Source organism: Cebus imitator, unplaced genomic scaffold (assembly GCF_001604975.1).
Source record: "Cebus imitator isolate Cc_AM_T3 unplaced genomic scaffold, Cebus_imitator-1.0 Scaffold706, whole genome shotgun sequence".
Taxonomy (NCBI): domain Eukaryota; kingdom Metazoa; phylum Chordata; class Mammalia; order Primates; family Cebidae; genus Cebus; species Cebus imitator.
Genome location: NW_016108021.1, coordinates 277,586 through 298,218, shown reverse-complemented (window position 1 = coordinate 298,218; position 20,633 = coordinate 277,586). Strand labels below are relative to the sequence as shown.

General features: G+C 42.5%; 1 protein-coding gene across 3 annotated transcripts in view; it reads left to right on the top strand.

Moving 5' to 3' along the window:
• The window catches only part of FAM189A1 (family with sequence similarity 189 member A1), a 232,119-nt gene that overhangs the window by 187,590 nt on the left and 23,896 nt on the right, over window positions 1-20,633 (top strand). For all 3 annotated transcript variants that reach the window (XM_017518830.2, XM_037735021.1, XM_017518829.2), the window contains one exon: window positions 15,900-16,007. In XM_017518830.2, the coding sequence (XP_017374319.1) occupies window positions 15,900-16,007 (108 nt within the window). The remainder of the gene's footprint in view (window positions 1-15,899; window positions 16,008-20,633) is intronic.

The following is a 20,633-nucleotide window of genomic DNA, read 5'->3' as shown; positions in this document are numbered from 1 at the left end:
AAAAAAAAAAAAAAAAAAACCTGAAAAAAACGTTTACTCTTATATACATTCAGTGTCTTTGTAACAGGTTCTTTGAAAATTGATAAACCACAAATTCATGTATTACATATGTGCTGATACTCTGAGCAGAATGCTTTGTGATGCATAAGTTCTCTATACCAAGCAGGCCGAGTCAAAGGGTTCTGAATTCTGCCTGTGACATACACACCTTGGGCAGGGAAGAAGTTCTTGTTTTACAAAGCAGTGGCTTTATAGTTCCCAGTATGAGGTGTTTCTGGTTTTCATAGACTCCTGGGAAAGAGCAGTTTGTCTCTTGCTTGTCAGCGAGTAAAATGTCGGCGAAGTCTCCCTGCGTTTCCACTCCATGGCCATGCAAGGAATGAGTTGTCATTCTGATTCATGGAGAAAAAAATGACATGGCTTCTGCCGTGAGGGAAACACTGATCTACAAGGGATGCAGTGACCCAGGGGGATCTCCCATCAAGGGAAGAGACAGGTCCCCAAAATCAGGACCAATAACCTGGAAGCAGGTCGTATCTGTAGGTGGCTTTTACTTAGGAATGCTCAATCATGACAACTATTCTTTGGAGTTTTCCCCGCTTGGGGGTTAAGACTGTGTTATTTCCTTTAAAACAATACTTAAAATAAAGCCTGTTATTTCCCCGACTCTTCAGTATTCCCCAGTCATCTAAATAAAAAAGTGGGATATTTTGGCATTTTTTGGCTATCAAGATTTAGTTTTCACTTACAAATAGCTACAATCGATTGCTTATATAATTGCTCATACAAAGATTATAAGACATACTGTAAAGCACTTAAAATGTTACCATTCAAAAGTGACTTAAATATAGGTAATTATTATTATTACCTGTTAAATGCCTGAAAGTGCTTCATAATGTTTATAGATTAATAACTACTTATTTTAGTCATTTTGGTCCTCTGGTTCTTGGGGATGAATTTCTGGGGTGACTGAAATCAAACCAAATGTGATAACCGATCAGAAGATGAATAGTGCCCCAACCTTCCTGATTCAGAACCTCCCAGTAATGAGCTCACTCACTGTGACACACAGCTCTTTACACTCTGGCAGAATCCTTGAAGGAGGGCTTCTCTTTTCCAAGTGCCCCAGGGCTTCACCTACTTCCATTTAAAGTCTAAGCCAGTCAGCCCCTCAAAGATGAGATCAAGACCCCAAGTGATGAGGAAACCCTCAAAGCCGCATCCCCAGAAATAAGAGAGCCAAGGCTTCCAGCCAGGGGATCTTTTGTGGTGTGTTGGCCAGAAGTGACCAAAAGAAGATCCAGGGGCTTTCTGGGAGGGAAGGCTTCAGTACCGTCTTCTGTCATGGCCACACAGAAGCAGAGGGGCTAGGCAGTGGCCCTTTGGTGAGTTGGCTCCCCAGTCACCCAGGTTGGCTTAGAAAGCAGGTCCAGCTCACGGCACCCTCCTGAGCACCCTGCCCAGCCCATTGCTGGGTTGGACTTCACCTTCTAGGCTGCAGTGGACTGTCCGGGAGCGGACATGTACCCAGGCTAGTTCAGTGAGCCCCTTCCCTGGACAGAGGGCTGGGAAGCAGAGAGAGCTAGGTCCGTGTGGAACTATGGTAGCACGTACTTACCTGGGAACTGGTCTGCAGAGAGAACGGGAGACAGCCACCGTGGAAGTGAGGCAGAAACAGGCTGCAGAGGGCACCAGCCGGGGACAGGGGAAGATTTGATTACTGCAGTGGGCATCCTTTCACAGACTAACCTGGGAGGGTCAGGTGCTGAGTTACGCTGAAACAGGTGCCCTGATGGGCAAGAGTAGACCTGCGGTGCTGGGACCACCCCCAGAGTCCAGGTGAGAGGGGAAGGTTTGGCCAGGGCAGGTGGAGCTGGAGTCCAATGAGGATTGCAGGTGAGGTTGACCCTGGTGAGGGTCAGCACACCAGGGAGCATTTGGATGTGAGGGGTGTGGGATGACCAGGAAAGAGGCAGAGATGTTGGCTCCATCAGCCCCATCCACGGCATTTCCCTTCAGCAAGAATTGGGCATTATGAAGGCCAAGGGACCCTGCGTTCCTATTGTCTGTCCTCTCTGTCCTCCCTCCCTCTCCCTCCTCCCCCAGGCCTCTCATCACCCCGGGCTCTGCTTATTGCACTCCAGCAATGGGGCACCTGTTTAATTTTTTCTCTGTCCATCCCCACTGGCCTGCTCCAAGTCAGACCTCATTGTGCCTCTCCAGGAGTGTGGAGTCCTGTGCAATTACTGGGCAAGATGCTAGAAGATTCTCTTCCCTTCCCTTCTGACACTTCCTGCTCCCTGGAGTTGAATGAGAGAAGTGCTGATTGAATACTAAATTAATATGGTAGTTAGCAAGATAAATTACTCCGTAAACTGCCGTCCTTCGCAATCAAAACTAAATCAGTATACCACGATGGGGCTGTAAGTTGCTGTTTTGATCCTATTCCTGAAATCCAACTGGTCCCTGGCCTTAAGACTGTGCGGATTTGCAGGGCCCACTAATGGATTCTTCAGTGGTGAGATTTTCTTTCAAGCAGGCTCAAATCTAATTGGCTTCCAGTTCCTAAGCAAAAGAGGTGCATTACAGGCTGCTTCATGAGTGAAAACACTCTACCCCTCTTTGTTTCTTTGGGGAGTAATTTTGCCATGGGAGATGAAGCGCAGTAATTGAAGTCAATTAAGGTTAAAAGAAATGTGCCCCACGGCACTGCAAGAGGGGCTGTTTGTTCACTCAGTCAATATTGGTTTCTCGACCTTACCGTTCAGGATTATAGATGACAGTAGTGCTTTAACTCACGAAAAAAGATTCTAGGTGGCTTTTTGATAAGCACGTCACATAGTGGCTAAAGCTGCAAAGCTGCTGATCTTTTTTTTTTTTTTCTTTTTTAATGTATAATTTTCCTTGCAAATTATTCCACATGCAAACCAAGAAAACAGCTCATGGATCATTGTTTATTAACCAGTGACTGATTTCGTTGGAGTACTTGAGACCTTTTATAAGTACCCAATTGCCTTTACATGAAATTTCTTAATTTTGTATTATAATTGGGTATTATATTATAAATTTCTAATTGCTAATATAAATAAAATATGTTCATTGTGTCAAAATTAGAAACTTGGAAAAAAACAGTACTTTGAAAAAAATACCTTCCTTGTGTTTTCTTGCTGGGGGGAGGAGGGAGACAGGAGCCCACAGCAGATAGAGCAGCTGTGCCTGGCTTGGGATTTTCCGTGTTACATCCCCAGAATGCACAGGGGCAAACAAACAGCAGAGTGTCCAGGATGTGCATGAGGGTGACTCTGTCACAGGTGTTTTTTATGGGTAAGCCTGCATTCCTCAAAATATGAAATGTTGAACTGCCCAGGAGAGCTGGGCCTGCAGTCAGAGGACTAACAGTGTTTTGGATGGTTTAATGATAGAAAACCAAAGCTCACTCTCTTAATCAGTTCAGGCTGTGCTGTTGGTTTGAATAGTTCTCTGTTGGAAACATAATCCTCAATGCACCAGTCAGTGTTGGGACGTTGAGTTTAATAAGAGGTGATTGGGTCATGAGGGTGGAGCACTCAGGTATGGATTGTCATTATCGTGGGAGAGAGTTCCTTAGGGTGAGAGTGGGTTGTATAAAGGGAGTCTGGCCCCTGGTGCCTCTCTCTTTGTCTCACACACTCACTTCAGCTTTCTGCCTTCCACTTTCCACCTTCCACCACGGGATGACCCCCACCAGATGCTGGCGCCATGCTCTTGGACTTCCCAGCCCCCAGAACTGTGGGCCAAATACACTTCTATTCATTACCCAGTCTGTGTTACTCCGTTACTGCAGGAGAAAATGGACTAAGACAGGTTGCTATAACAGAGTGCTTTAGATGGGGTGGTGTAAACAGCAGACATTTCTCACAGTCAGGAGGCTACAAGTCTGAGTGACAGCGTGGTCAAGTTCTGGTGAGCATCCTCTTCGTGTTTTACAAAGGGCGGACTTCTCACTGTGTCCTCACATGGTGCAGGGGGCAGGGGGAGAGAGAGAGAGAAATTTAAAATTATCCTGTCACAGGCTGTGCACACACACACACACTTACACACACACAAAGCCTTGCTGTGGTCTTTGTTGGAAATTCATTTGATTTATAAGTTAATTTGGAAAGAATTAATGTATTTACAGCATTGAATCTTCCTAGTCATGACTACTATGTCTATTTATTTGTTCTCAACATATTTTTCCATCTAATTCTATATTTACTCTTGGCTACTTTATATTTTTTTGCTATTGTAAATCATGTCTTTAAAAAACTTGTACTTGCTGTTTGTTGCTAGTGAGTGAATTTTACATATTGATTGTATATGCAGCAGCATTGCACAACTGTCATAGTTACTTGTAAATATTTGGAAATGTTATTGAGTTTTCTATGTGAATAATCATATCATCTTGGACGGTTTTTCTTCCCTCCTAGTTTGAACATAGTTTACTTCTTTTGCCTGTCTTTTCCAATGAGTGGGACCCGTGTAGAAGAGAAGTGATATTGGCAGCAATCCCCATCTCCTTCCAGATGTTTGCTGTACGGTTTCTTGCGTTAAGGGAGCTCCTATTTCAAGTTTATTAGAGGCTTTTACAGTAGTGTTGAAATACCAACTGCTATTTTGCATCTATTCAGATTATCATACAGTTTTTCTCATTTAATGTAGTGAATTCCATTAATAAATTACTTTATGTTAAAACATCTTTGTAATATTGGAATAAACCACATTTGGTCATAGTAGGTTTTTTAAAATGCTGCTGTATTTAGTTTATTCATATTTTGTTTAGGACTTTTGCTTCTAGATTCATGAAGAAGAATTTTCCTCTCCTTTTTGCAACTAGATCTGTCTTATTTGTTTTTTAAAGTCAGCCAATTATCCCAACACAAGTAAGATGACGTCCTTTTTTATTGCAGCAGTATCTCGAGCTGGTCTCTCTATTCTGTTCCTTTACCAATGCCACCTTATACTATTATCGTAGATTTAGGGGACATTTTGATGTCTGCAAAGCCTTTTTTTTCCCCAAAAATTTCTTGACAATGCATGTTTATTTTTTTCATTCCCGTAAATTTAGGACAAAGCCAGATATTTTAAAATGGTGTTTTGTTCAACATTGTTTTATTTTATTTTTATTTTATTTTATTTTATTTTTTCAACATTGTTTTAAAGCTAGAGACTCATTAGGATCACAGTGAGTTTTTAGAAATCCAGAATTTATAGGAAAGTTTTCTGTATGTATATACATGTATATATGTATATATATATATAATCTATCTCATACATACACACGCAAAGATACATACACGTGTGTATACACACACAGACACACTTTTTTGCCTCATTACTTTGCCTTGAATATCAGAAAAATGGCAAATAGTTTTCTTCTTAAAACTTCATAGAACTGTAAGAAAATAATTAGCCTACGATTATTTATACAGATGATCATTCAGGCAATTTACAGCCATCAGTTAAAGGGTAGAAGCTATTGTTTCAGAGGACAAAGGCCAGGTTTTCAATTACCAGAGTGCAGTTCTGAACCCTCATGGAGAGCGTGTGAACTTCCTCCTGGATCCTTGCCCAGAGTTAAAAGTGCCACTGAGGAGACAGCAGGCACCCTGTGGGGAGCAATCCTGCCCTCCTGGAGCAGCACTTGTGTTACTGGTAGTGCCTGAGTGGCCAAAGCAAGGCCAAAATCCATCGACATTTTTAGGGATTATAAATCGGTATTTGCCTCTTGAAATTATAGCTTACACAGATTTCTCCATGAATCGCTTACCTTTTCCATAAGGTGAGAGATGAGGATCCAGTTTCATTCTCCTACATGTGGCTTGCCAATTGTCCCAGCACCATTTGTTGAAAAAGGTGTCCTTTCCCCACTTCATGTTTTTGTTTGCTTTGTGGAAGATCAGTTAACTATAAGTATTTGAGTTTATTTCTGGGTTCTCTATTCTGTTCTATTGGTCTATGTGCCTATTTTTATACCAGTACCATGCTGTTTTGGAAACTATGGCCTCATTATATAGTTTGAAATCAGGTAGTGTGATGCCTTCAGATTTGTTCTTTTTGCTTAGTCTTGTGTTGCCTGTGTGGGCTCTTTCTTTGGTTCCATATGAATTTTAGAATTGTTTTTTTCTAATTCTGTGAAGAATGATGATGGTAGTGGGGGTTGCAATGAATTTGTAGAATGTTTTTTGGCAGTATGGTCATTTTCACAATATTGATTCTACCCATTCATGAGCATGGGATGTGTTTCCATTTACTTGTGTCATCTATGGTTACTTTCAGCAGTGTTTTGTAATTTTTCTTGTAGAGATCTTCAGGTTCCTTGGTTAGGTACATTCCTAAGTTTTTTATTTTGTTTTTTTGCAGCTATTGTAAAGGGATTGAGTTCTTGATTTGATTCTCTGCTTGGTTGCTGTTGTATAGAAGAGCTACTGACTTGTGTACATTAATCTTGTATCTAGAAATCTTGCTAAATTATTTTATCAGTTCTAGGAGCTTTCTGGAAGAGTAGGGGTTTCAAGGTAAATGATCATATCATCAGCAAACAGTGACAGTTTGATTTCCCCTTTACCAATTTGGATGCCCTTTATTTCTTTGTCTTGTCTGATTGCTCTGGCTAGGACTTCTATTACCGTGTTGAAGAGGAGTGGTGAGAGTGGGCATTCTTGTCTTATTTCAGTTCTCAGAGGGAATGTTTTCAGTTTTTCCCTGTTCAGTATTGTGTTGGCTGTGGTTTTGTCATAGTTGGCTTTTATGACCTTGAGGTATGTCCCTTGTATGCCAATTTTGCTGAGAGTTGTAATCATAAAGCAATGCTGGATTTTGTCAAATGCTTTTCCTGAATCTATTGAGATGTTCATGTGATCGTTGTTTTAAATTCTGTTTATGTGGTGTATCACATTTATTGACTTGCATATGTTAAACCATCCCTGCATCCCCGGTATGAAACCCACTTTGTGGTGGATTATCTTTTTGATATGTTGTTGGATGTGGTTAGGTAGTATTTTGTTAAGAATTTAACATCTATGTTCATCAAGAATATCAGTCTGTAGTTTTCTTTTTTGGTTATGTCCTTTTCTGGTTTTGGTAGTAGGGTGATGCTGGCTTCATAGAATGAATTAGGGAAGGCTCCTTCTTTCTCTGTCTTGTGGAATATTGTCAAAACGATTGGTACCAATTCTTAGAATGCCTGGTAGAGTTCTGCTGTGAATCCATCTGGCCCTGGACTTTTTTGTGTTGGTAATTTTTTAATTACAATTTCAATCTTGCTGCTCGTTATTGGTCTGTTTATGGTATCTAATTCTTCCTGATTTAAGCTAGGAGGGTTGTATTATTACAGGAATTTATCCATCTCTTCTAGGTTTTCTAGCATACGTGTGTAAAAATGTTCATAGTAGCCTTGCATGATCTTTTGTATGTCAGTGGTGTCAGTTGTAATATTTCCTGTTTTGTTTCTTAGTGAGGTTATTTGGATTTTCTCTCTTCTTGGTTAGTCTTGTTAATGGTCTATCAATTTTACTTATCTTTGCAAAGAATCAGCTTTTTGTTTCATTTATCTTTTGTATTTTTTTGTTTCAATTTCCCTTAGTTCTGCTCTGATTTTGGTTATTTCCTTTCTTCTGCGGGGTTTGGGTTTGATTTTTCTTGTTTCTCTAGTTCCCTGAGTTGTGACCTTAGAATGTCAGTTTGTGCCCTTTCAGTCTTTTTGATGTAGGCATTTAGGGCTATGAACTTTCCTCTTGGTACCGCCTCTGCTATATCACAGAGGTTTTGGTAGGTTGTGTCATTATTGTTGCTCAGTTTGAAGAATTTTTAAATTTCTATCTTGATTTCATTTTTTACCCAATGCTCATTCAGGAGCAGGTCATTTAATTTCCATGTATCAGCGTGGTTTTGATGGTTCCTTTTGGAGTTATTTCCAGTTTTATTCTACTGTGGTCTGATAGAGTGCTTTATATAATTTCAATTTTCTTAACTTTATTGAGTCTTGTTTTATGGCCTATCATATGGTCTGTCTTGGAGAAAGTTCCACATGCTGTTGAATAGAATGTGTATTCTGTGGTTCTTGGATGAAATGTTCTGTATATATTTGTTAAGTCCGTTTGTTCCAAGGTATAATTTAAATCCATTGTTTCTTTGTTGACTTTCTGTCTTGATGACCTGCCTAGTGCTATCAGTGGAGTATTGAAGTCCCCTACTATTATTGTGTTGCTGTCTATCTCATTTTAGGTCTGTTAGTTAGGTCTGTTTTATAAATTTTGGAGCTCCAGTGTTAGGTGCATATATGTTTAGGATTGTGATATCTTCCTTTTGGAACAAGACCCTTTGTCACTATGTAATGATCCACATTGTCTCTTTTAACTGATGTTACTTTAAAGTTTGTTTTGTCTGATATAAGAATAGTTACACCTGCTTGCCTTTGGTGTCTATTTGTGTGAAATGCCTCTTTCCACCCCTTTAAGTTTATGTGAGTCCTTATGTGTTAGGTGAGCCTCCTAAAGGCAGCATATAGTTAGTTGGTGAGTTCTTACCCATTCTGCGGTTCTGTGTCTTATAAGTGTAGTGTTTATATTATTTACATTCAAAGTTAGAATTGAAATATGAGTTACCATTGCATTCATAGTGCTGTTGTCTGTGTACTTTGGTTTTGTGGGTTTTTTATTTTTGCTTTTTAACTTGTATTTTTATTTTATAGAGCCTATGTCATTTCTGCTTTAAAGAGGTTCTGTTTTTATGCATTTCCAGGATTTGTTTCAAGATTTAGAGCTCCTTTTAGCAGTTCTTGTAGTGGTAGCTTGGTAGTGGTGAATTGTCTCGGCATTTGTTTCTTCGAAAACAAACTGTGTTTTTCAAAAACAGACTATATCTTTCCTTCATATGTGATGCTTAGTTTTGCTGGATTCAAAATTCTTGGCTGACAATTGTTTCGTTTGAGGAGGCTGAAGGCAGGGCCCAAATCCCTTCTAGCTTGTAGGGTTTCTGCTGAGAAATCTGCTGTTAACCTGACGGGTTTTTTTTTTTTTTTTTTTTCCTTTATAGGTTACCTGGTGCTGCTATGTCATACCTCTTATAATTCTTGCCTTTGTCTTAACTTTGGATAACCTGATGACAATGTGCCTAGGTGATTATCTTTTTGCAGTGAGTTTCCCAGGTGTTCTTTGTGCTTCTTATACTTGGATACCTGGGTCTCTAGCAAGGCCATGGAATTTTTCCTCAATTAGTCTCTCAAATATGTTTTCCCAGCTTTTAGATTTCTCTTCTTCCTCAGGAACACTAATTATTCTTAGGTTTGGTCATTTAACATAATCCCAGACTTCTTCAAGGCTTTGTTCATATTTTATTTTGCTTTTTTCTGTGTCTTTTTTGGATTGGGTTAATTTGAAGACCTTGCCTTTGAGCTCTGAATTTCTTTTTTTTTACTTGTTCAGTTCTATTTCTGAGACTTTCCAGAGCATTTTGCATTACTATTAGTAGTGTGTCCAACTTTTCCTAGATTTTTAATTGTTTTTTCTTCATTAAGTTATCTATTTCCTTATCTATTTCTCCCTTCACTTCTTGTATCATGTTTTGAATTTCCTTGAATTGGGCTTCACCTTTCTCTGGTGCCTCCCTGATTAGCTTGGTAACTAACCTCCTGAATTCTTTTTCAGGTAAATTAGGGATTTCTTCTTGGTTTGGATCTATTGCTGATTAACTAGTATGATTTGGTGGAGGTGTTAAAGAGCCTTGTTTTGTCATATTACCAGGGTTGGTTTTCTGGTTCTTTCTCATTGGATAGGCTCTGTCAGAGGGAAGGTCTAGGGCTTAAGGCTGTTGTTCAGATTCTTTTGTTCCATGGGGTGTTCCCTTGATGTAGTACTCTCCTCTTTTTCCTATGGATGTAGCTTCCTGTGAGCTGCACTACCGTGAAAGTTGTCTCTCTTTCGGGTCTGGCCACCTAGCAAGTCTCCCTGGCTCCAGGATGGTTCTAGGGGTTGTTTGCACAGAGTCCTGTGATGTGAACTGTCTCTGGGTCTCTCAGCCATGGATAACCAGCACCTGTTCCAGTGGAGGTGTTAGGGGGTGTGCAATGGACTCTGTGAGGGTTGTTCGCTTTGGTGGTTTAGTACTCTATTTTTGTGTTGGTTGGCCTCCTGCTGGGAGGTGGCGTTTTCCAGAAAACATCAGCTGTAGTAGTGTGGAGAGGAACCAGTGGTGGGGTGGGCAGTAGAACTCACAATATTATATGTTCTTTGTCTTCTACTACCACAGTGGGTAGAGAAGGCCCATTAGGTGGGGATGGGGCTAGGTGTGTCTGAGCTCAGATTCTCCTTGGGTGAGTCTTAACTCCTGTGGGGGATGGGTATAAGATTCCCAGGTCACTGGAGTCATGTACCTAGGAGGATTATGGCTGTCTCTGCTGAGTCATGCAGGTTGTCAGGGAAGTGGTGGAAAGCAAGTAGTCACAGGCCTCACCCAGCTCCCACACAAACTGAAGGGCCAGTCTCACTCCTACCATGCCCGCCCACCAACAGCCCCGAGTCTGTTTCCAGGCAGTGGGCAAGAGGGACTTGAGAACTTGCCCCAGACTACCCACCTCCCAGCTGCGAAAGAAGGGGCTTATTCTTCCTCAGCCTTTGGAGAGTCTGCACACCAGATTTGGGCCCTCCACTGAGTTCTGGCCAGGAGGCTTCTCACCCAGTTCAAATTGTTACAAAATTCAGCTAGAGATTTTCTTTTCCCTGTTGAGCTTTACCCCCGCAACTCTGGCAGCCCTCCTGGTGGATCCCTGTGGTGCCAGGCAGGAATGGCCTGCTTGGGGACCTGGGGGCTTCCAGGGCATTTCACAGTGCTTCCACTACTTCTTTATTTTGCTTGACCCTCTAAACTGACTCAGCTACAGGTAAGGTCTGAAACTTCTCTCACAAGCAGACCTGCATTTTCTCCAGTGGGGTGTGTGTTTGGGAGAGGATGCTCTCCCTTTCCCAATTCCACAGTTTGGGTACTTACAGTATTAGGGTGCCTTCTGAGTCCTGCAGAAGCAGTCTGCTTCCTTCAGAAGGTTTGTGGGTCCTCTTGGGGTTGCTGGTTTGTTCTTGCAGTCAATCTGGAGCTAAAATTCACGATGCAAACCTCTGTACACTGCTGTGTCCAGAGCTGCAATCTCGTCCTGCCTCCCATCCTCACAATCCTGTGTGTGCCACATTATTTTATTTAAAGGTCAAGGTGAATTTTTTGTGTGTGGTTGGAAACTTGGTAATTATGCATATAATTTCCTTCCAGTCTGAACTTACAATTCAGAAGAGAACAATGAGATGTCCTATAATATTTCAAATATTTAGCAACCACCTATTTTGAATGAGATATTCTTTTCTTTTCCTTTTTTTTAATTTTCTTTTTGAATAAGATATTCTACTATATGTAGCGAAAGACTTGGTCTCTGCTCTTGATGTTCTCACAAGATGGAGGTAGAAATAAACTGCCAGGAACAGAAGGGTCTGAGCTGTTAACCTACTTTCAAGCTAACAAACTAGTCTGTTACTGTTTACTGTTACTTTTCTGGCAAAAAGACATAAGATTCCTGGTTCAGAGACAAGGGACCTTATTACTCATGGCAAAAGCAGTATCCAGAGCTCTAGGTTACTGTGTGTCAGTTCCCCATGTGCTGGGGTCTCGGGGTGATGCTAAGGGCCCACCATGGATGCCTGCACATGTGTGGTGAGCTGCGTTACCGGGAAGGAACACTGAGACCGGGGAATCTCTGTGTTTGTAGCAAACCTACACTTTGTCTAGGGGAGACATTCCCTCTTTACTCAAGATTTCTTGGTGCAAACACAGCCCTGGGAAATGAATTGGGTAAAGAAAAGTCAAGGCCTTACATTCTTGGCATATCCAGCAGGAACTTGAGGGTGTGCTCAGGGCCCATGGCAGATGGCCTTTCCCAACATAGATCTGCAAGGAACATCAGCTCCATGACCAATGTCTACCATCACAAGGCAATAAAGAATAAATGGTGCAGGCATTTAAGAGAATAATTCATATAAAGCCCAACCCCCATCCCTTGTAATCATTAGCACATGTAGGGCTATTGCTGGATATCTCCTCATCACTTCTGTTTCATGCTGTGGAACTCTCCTTATCATTATACCTTCTATAATTTTATCTTAGCTGATAACGGCCTCCCATGGGACCTCTTTCTTTATGCAAAGAGAGAAGACAACATAGGAAAAAAAAAAAAGCTAGTGAATGAACTAGCAGAAATAAATGTTAGACAGCTTGTCCTCATTTTGTCCAGCAAGCAAAGGTAACAATATTCTGAATTTTTTTTTTTTTTTTTTTGAGATGGAGTCATTCTATCGCCCAGACTGGAGTACAGTGACGTGATCTCAGCTCACTACAACCTCCACCTTCCAGGTTCAAGTGATTCTCCTGCCTCAGCCTCCTGAGTAGCTGGGATTATGGATGCCTGCCACCATGCCTGGCTAATTTTTGTATTTTTAGTAGAGACAGGGTTTCACCATGTTGGCCAGGCTGGTCTTGAACTCCTGACTTCAGGCGATCTGCCAGCCTCAGCCTCCCAAAGTGCTGGGATTACAGGTGTGAGCCACCACAGACTGGCTCAATGTCCTAAACTCTTAATGTTCTTAACAAGTAGGCATATGTAAGTTGTCATGGCTGTCACCTTTCTCTGTTAATTGTATTATTAATATCCATAATTTACTTGAAATGGAGAGATTTAAAAAATAATTTATTATTTGTAGCTTTGCCTAAGTATCTAAAACTGTTTTTTTCTCTTGTGTTTGTTCTATACATGGTTTATTATATACATAACTTCCTTCACTTTATTAGCATTAATATCATCAAAATGCTAATAACATCAGAATGTCCAGCAGCAAAACTTAATATCAGCAATGAAAGACCTGCCTTCTCACTTGATCTGCTTCTGTCTCGGGATCAGGAAAGCTGTATCCCAACACATTTGGGTGGGCTGGTGTCTTCCTTACTGTCCATTTAATGATCTTTTTTTTTTTTGAGAATTGCACTCTGGTCCAGGCTAGAGTGCAGGGGCGCGATCTTGGCTCACTGCAACCTCCAACCCTCGGGTTCAAGCGATTCTCCTGCCTCAGCCCACAAGTAGCGGGGGTTACAGGTGCCTGCCACTGCACTGGGCTCATTTTTGTATTTTTAGTAGAGATGGGGTTTCACCATCTGGGCCAGGCTGGTCTTGAACTGCTGACCTCATGATCCACCTGCCTGAGCCTCCCAAAGTACTAGGATTACATGTGTGAGTCACCATGCCCAGCCATAAAGGTATTCTATAGAATGTGGATTTCAGTGTTCGTAAAGGACTCTGATAAAGCTGTCAAAAAGCAGAGATAGTCTGGCCAACATGGTGAAACTATTGCTCTCCAAAAAAGAAATTCAAAAATTAGATGAGAGTGGTGGTGTGTGCCTGTAGTTTGGCTACTTGGGAGGCTGAGGCGTAGCCTGGGGGACAGAGTGAGACTCCCTCTTAAAAAAAAAGCAGAGATACAGGCATTATTTAAGCTAGAAAAGAATTCTGAAGAAACACAAACATGATACCAGGTGGTATGCGATTACTTAGAAAAACACCAAGCATTTAAACAGCTAGAGGGGAAAAGTCTTTCTGATATGTGTTTCAGATGAATACGTTTTATGAGACAAAGAGGGGCTGCCTCATGATGCATGTGCAAACAAAGGTCAGAGTTGTTTCTGTCTGTGAGTAGTTTCATTTGGTAGCATATGTAAAATTAATATTGTTTTTAGAAGGGTATTCATTCAAATGACAGTGGACTATGTGGTCAATAAAAATGAAATTTCTAGATTGAGGACAAAGTAAAGGTATTGTTTATATTTTAGCAATGGTACGTTACGAGATGTGGCTATTGACTGGGTGTGGTGGGTCACGTCTGTAATCTCAGCATTTTGGGAGGCTGAGGCAGGTGGCTCACCTGAGGTCAGAAGTTTGAAATCAGCCTGACCAACACAGTGAAACCCCGTCTCTACTAAAAATACAAAGATTAGCAGGATGTGGTGGCAGGCACCTGTAATCCCAGCTACTCAGGAGGCTGAGGCAGAAGAATCACTTGAACTTGGGAGATGGAGATTGCAGTGAGCCAAGATCATGCCACTGCACTCCAGCCTGGGCGACTGAGTGAGACTCCCTCTCAAAAAGAAAGAGACCTTGCTATTTTAGGTACAACTTTGAATTGACCTCCTGATATATATAAAATATATACTTAAGAAGCTCCCCTGCCTTCTTTTCACTAAGCAAGGACACAGTGAGACATCAGCCATCTGCAACCAGAAAGCAGGCCCTTAACAGAATCCAGCAGGCTGGCACCCTGATCTCAGACTTCTAGACTTCAGAACTGTGAGAAATGACTGTTTGTTGTTAGAGCCACTTGGTCTATGGCATTTTTGTAATAGCAGCCTCAGCTGACTAAGACTCTGTATGAAACATAAAAAGACAAACTACATTCTGGGAGAAAATATTTCCAAACCACCTATCTGACAAAGGACTAGTACCTAGAATACATAAAAAACTCTCATAACTAACCAAAAAAAAAAAAAAAAAAAAAGCAAACATTACAAATAGAAAATGGGCAAAAGACATGAACAGACATTTGACCAGAGAGGATCTCCAGATGGCAAATAAGCACATGAAAAGATTTTCGACATCATTAGCATCAGGGAAATATAAATTAAAATCTTTTATAAAGTGGTATCATTATGCACTTGTGAGAATAGCTAAAATGCAAACAGTGACAGCACATGTTGGCAATCATACAGAGAAACCCGATCACTCATACACTGCTAGTGGGAATTAAAAATGGTTCAAACACTCTGGAAGGCATTTTTGCAGTTTTTAAAATAAAACTAAATATGCAATTACTGTAAAAATCAGCATTCGTACTCTTGGATATTTATCTTGGAGAAATAAAAATTTACGTTCACCCAAAAACCTGTACACAGAGGTTCATAGCAGCTTTATTTGTAATAGCCCAGCACTGGAAAACTGCAATACCAAAAACGCAGATATTCTTCAGTTGTTTAGGATTAAACCAATGTGGTACATGCATACTGTGGAATACTACTCAGCAATAAAAAGGAGTGAACTACCAATACATGCAACAACTTGGATGAGTCTAAAGGGAATTATGCTGAGTGGAAAAAGCCAGTTCTGAAAGGTTACATGCTGTGCAGTCCATGTATGCAACATTCTTGAAATGACAAAATTATTAAAAATGGAGAACAGACTAGTGATTGACGGGGGATCAGAACTGGGGGTTGAGTAGGGAGCAGGGAAAGAGGTGAGTGTGTCTATGAAAGGTCAGCCCTGGGGGAACCCATGTGGTGATGGGACTTTTCTTTATCCTGACTGTACCAGTGTCAGTATCCTGGTTGTGACACCAAACTACAGATTTGCCAGATGTTACCACTGAGAGAAAACCCGTAAAGGGTGCCCAGGATCTCTCTGTAGGATTTCTTACAATTGCATGTCAATATACAATTATCTCAAGATAAAAACTTTCACTTGAGTTACAGGTTGGGATTGATAAAAATTGCCCACCTCCTTAAATGTTGGCCATCTTACTTAGGATTTTCTTAGACATGTTACTGCCTACCTAATAATTATCAAAATTGTAAAACACATCGTTGAATATTATGAACAATTTGATCAGCATTGTAAAGGAACAAACGAATGTGTTTCTATGAAAGGCCAATTTTGATTATGAGAAAACACAGACACACAAAACAAAACCTCTGTGAAGTAGGTGGCAGTCGGCCTGGCTCATTCTAGATCCCAGCAGGAGGGCTAAGGATTCTGCCATCTGGGATTTCGGGATGAGGCTGACATTCTCCTGCACCTTTCCTCACAGGATCTCCTCTTCAGTGTGTGCGCCCTCAACGTCCTGTCCACCATTGTGTGTGCGCTGGCCACAGCCATGTGCTGTATGCAGATGGTCTCCTCCGACGTCCTGCAGATGGTGAGTGGCCTGATCCCCTCCTCCTCTACCCAGTTTGAAACCAGTGTAGGAGTGGATGCTTCTGGCTTCAGCCCAATGCAGTGAGGTTGATGGCCCCTGACAGTCCATGGCACCTGGAGATCACCTTGTGTTGCCCTCTAGAAAACCAAGCATCTGCACGTGTGGTGCCGCTGATGTACGTATTTTAGGTGGTGTTGGAGCTCCATATTGACAGAGTTCTGCCGCTGTCATGTTCTCTAGGATGGCCCGTGGTGCGTGCCCTTGAGTAATGTTGTGAAATTCCTGCAGCCCTGGACATCCCCTGGACCCAGCACCTCCAAAGCAAGGTGCCTTCCTCTGGCTTCAGAATTCTCTTTTAATCCAGGAAGTTTAGGGTTGTTAGAAGATCAGTTCTTTTCTCACTGGAAAATTGCCAACCTGTGCATTTTTAATTTGCTAATGAACCCTGAGCTCATACTCCAGCGGCCAGTCACTGGCCATCATTTGGCCCTCTGCCCAGGGACATACACAGGAAGACCTGCTGCTCCCAGGGGTGGCAAGGAGGCCGGGAGCATGGTTCACTAACACATGTTATAATATGTGGGTTATTGAAGGCTCTTCCTGTTTCAATGTGAATGGAACACAGCCTACTGATCAGAATGCTACTGAGTATAATAAAGAGAAATTCATGAGAGGATACTATTCTTCCATGGTAAGGGTAGGAATATCTAGGGGTGTGTGTGTGTGTGTGTGTGTGTGTGTGTGTGTGTGTGTGTCTCTGTCTTTCTGCCTCTGGCTGTGTCTCTCAGTTTGCCCCTTTGAAACCTACCCTGCTTCCCATGCAATGTTTTATGCATCTTATGCAAGAAAAGGCAGCTTGTTCTTATAGAGGGTTTTTTATGTGCTCTTCATTATCATTCACCCTGTGGCAGTCAACATCAGTTCATCAAGATATAGGGCCAGAGAGCATCATTACCAAGATGTTAAAGATTCATTGGTCCTAATTGCATGCCACGGGAGTCTCTCCCTCCTGGTGTACATCCACACAGCTGTCATAGCCAGGCTGCCCTTTCTGGGAGGCTACAGTTTTCTGAAAGGCATCTAATTAAGCAGTTCTTCGGTAGCCATGAACTTCTGCCCTTGTTCATCAGGGCCTCATGTTGGCAATTTTCTCCAGCATGTTCTGTAAAGGAAAGGTTAAATACCTGGGGCTTCTCCTCACCTCAGCACATTTTACTATTGATCTGTAAATATCACATCAGTTTCACCAAACTTACAGAACTAAAGGCATGTAAAGTCTAAAAGTTTGCATTCTCCTGGTTTTATGCATTAAAATGAAAATTACCAGCTAAATAAGAATAAAGTAAATTCTCAGTATGAGAGTGTACACAGTGATCACAGCAACGTGCAGAATCACTCTGTAGTTGTGATGAGTGGGGCATGAGCAGGCCTGGAGCTGTGAGTCCGAAGCCAGGCATGCCAGGGTCTGAGTCCCACCTCTTCTGCATACAAGGCAGGTGATTCTGGGCGTCTCACTGAACCTACCTGTGCCTCGGTTTCCTTACCTGTGAAATGGAACACATGGGATGCCTGGGGATCCCTAATACCTGTGATCTGTTTTGATTTGAAATGTGCAGGGACTATCAGTCTGTCACTGGGATGTCTCAGCAATGCCTGCAGACACAGTAGCTGAGGCTCTTTACCAGCAGAAAATACCATGCACAGGAATGGCAGGCTGCGGTGACAGTGGCTGCCGTCAGAAGCCCTGGTTTCACCGCCAAGTACTCTGTGGGTGAGTTTGCCTCACACCCCTGGCTTGGAAGCAGAAATAGCGGACTTCCTGCCATCACGTCGTTTGCACTGGGTGACGGTGTGGTGGGAGCCCAAGGCTCTGCTCCCCTGATGAGACCCTGATTCTGCTGCCGGGCCTTCAGAGTCATGGGGGAGGCAAAAGGGAGCTGCTGCTGGGTGGCCATGGCACCCCGTGGGACCAGCATGATCTTGGACATGTCACCGCCTGTGGGTCCCCGTTTCCTCAGCTCCAAAGAAGATGAAGTGTGTACGCTGCTGTACACACTTGCTCCTGATGGGATGAGTCCACTTATCTGTGGGAATGGGTTTTGAAGAAACATGGTGGCCACATGGAGGTCAGCTCTTGCCATGTGGGTTGGAGGCCTGAGCTAGGCTGGCTGTGCAAACCGTGCTTTTAGAGGAGTGGGAAAGCCCAGCAGCATCATGGTCACTCCCTGAGTGATGGAACCCAGAAAGGAAGACGCCTCTGAAGCTCTTTTTAACTTTCTTTATTTCATTATCTACTTTAATAAAAGAAGTAAAATATGATCACTGAAACAAGTAAAATAATGCAGCAGAATGTAAAGAAAAAGTTAATAGTCTCTCTTCTCCCACCCCAATCACCACTAACACTTTGAAGTGAATCTTTCCCTCCCTCCCTCCCTCCCTCCCTTCCTTCCTTCCCCCTCTCTTCCCTTCCCTTCCGTTTCCCTCCCTCCCTCCCTTCCTTCCTTCCTTCCTTCCCTCCCTCCCTCCCTCCCTCCCTCCTTTTTTCTTTTCTTTCCTTTCCTTTTCTTTTCTTTATTTTGTAGAGAGAGTCTTGCTGTGTTGCCCAGGCTGCTGTTGAACTCTGGCCTCAAGTGATCCTCCTGCCTCACCCCCACAACCTTCCATTCCTCTCTTGATTTCTTAATGCTTCAATAAACGTATATAAATAGTCTGTCTTCCATTTTTCTCCCTCTCCCTCTTTCTCTCCTTCCTTCCCTTCCTCCTTCCCTTTCTTCCTTTCTTCCTTCTTTTTAGCCAAAATGGAATTGCGTCATTCATAATACTCTGCAGTTGAATTTTATAACCTGAAACTATCACGGACATTTCTCTAGGTCAGCATATGGAAAGATCATGTTAAACTTCACGGATCCATAATTTCAGTTACTATGTGATGTCAGCTACTTGTCATTTCTTTATCTGTGGATACTCGAGTTGTCTCCTGTTTTTGGTGCCGGTGTCGGTTTTGGTTGTGCTGCTGCAGATGGTGTGATGGTAAGGTCTTTGTGCAAACAGCTGCAGCTCTCTGAACCGGCCCCTGCTGAGCCGTCAAGCCAGTTAAGCATGGTTCTCCCTCATGGCTGCAAAGCACACTGCCTGCCGCCCACAGTGCAGATCCCTGCTAGAAGCTTCCGCATTTCACGCCTGCACCATTTCTGCTCCAAGAAGCTGGGCTGTAAGCTTTCCAAGGGACGGTTGTAGCTATTCCTAACTAGCTTATGCCAGTGATATTTGTTGTAATTACATATTCTAGTAATGTGTAAACCCATGAAATGAGAGTGCAGAAAGCTAATTGTTTCTGTTATAACAGTCGAGTGCTTTTGAAAGATTCAGTGAAACGGTGCTGTTGAATGTACTGCTGTCCATTTAGATGCAAGTGAGACAACTATGGGGGTTGTAATAAATGCTGATAAAAGTCTGGAGGAGGCGGGCGCAGTGGCTCACGCCTGTAATCCCAGCACTTTCGGAGGCCGAGGCAGGCGGATCACCTGAGGTCAGGAGTTCAAGACCAGCCTGGTCAACATGGTGAAACCCAGTCTCTACTAAAAATACAAAAATTAGCCGGGCATAGTAGCATATGCTGGTAGTCCCAGCTACTTGGGAGGCTGAGGCAGGAAAATGGCTTGAACCTGGGAGGCAGAAGTTGCCGTGAGCTGAGACTGTGCCATTGCACTCCAGCCTGGGTGACAGAGTGAGATTCCTTCTCAAAAAAATAAATACATAAATCTAGAGGGAGTCCACTCGCACATTGCTTGACAAGTGCCTTTCTGCTGTAGCCCCACTTTAAAAACACAGAAAAGGGTTGTTAGATCTATGTCTTATGGATGCAGCTTGTGTAAGAAAGACCACAGGGCACTCTACACAGCAGACTGACTCTCAGAAGAGGCTTTACCTGGGCAGAGAAAGGTCCATCCATGTAGGTACAGTCAGCCCCCCTTCAGCCAACCGTAGATCAACACTATTCAAGGAAAAAACACAACAAAAATAACAGAACAACAACAAAAATATAAATAAAAAACAATGCACCATAACAGCTATTTCCATAGCATTTACGTTGTATTAGGAGTTAGAAATATTCGAGAAATGATTCAGAGTATACAGGACGATGTGTGTAGGTTATGTGCAAATAAGACACCATTTTATATAAGAGACTTCACTCTTCACCGATTTTAGTACTCTGTGGTAGGAGAGGTTCTGGAAGCAATTCCCTGTGGATTCAGAGGGACACTGTATACATGGTTTTTCTTTGCCAGGGATTGGTGAGATGGGGAATTGGGTAACAGCTGTCTTAACATACAATTCACGTGTCATACAATTCCCCCATTTAAAATTCAGCGGTTTTCCCAGCACTTTGGGAGGCTGAGGCGGGCAGATCACCAGGTGAAGAGATCGAGACCATCCTCGCCAACATGGTGAAACCTCATCTCTACTAAAAATACAAAAATTAGCTGGGCGTGGTAACCTGCACCTGTAATCCCAGCTACTTGGGAGGCCGAAGCAGGAGCATTGCTTGAACCTGGGAGGCGGAGGTTGCAATGAGCCGAGATCACACCACTGCACTCCAGCCTGGGCAACAGAGCAAGACTCCAT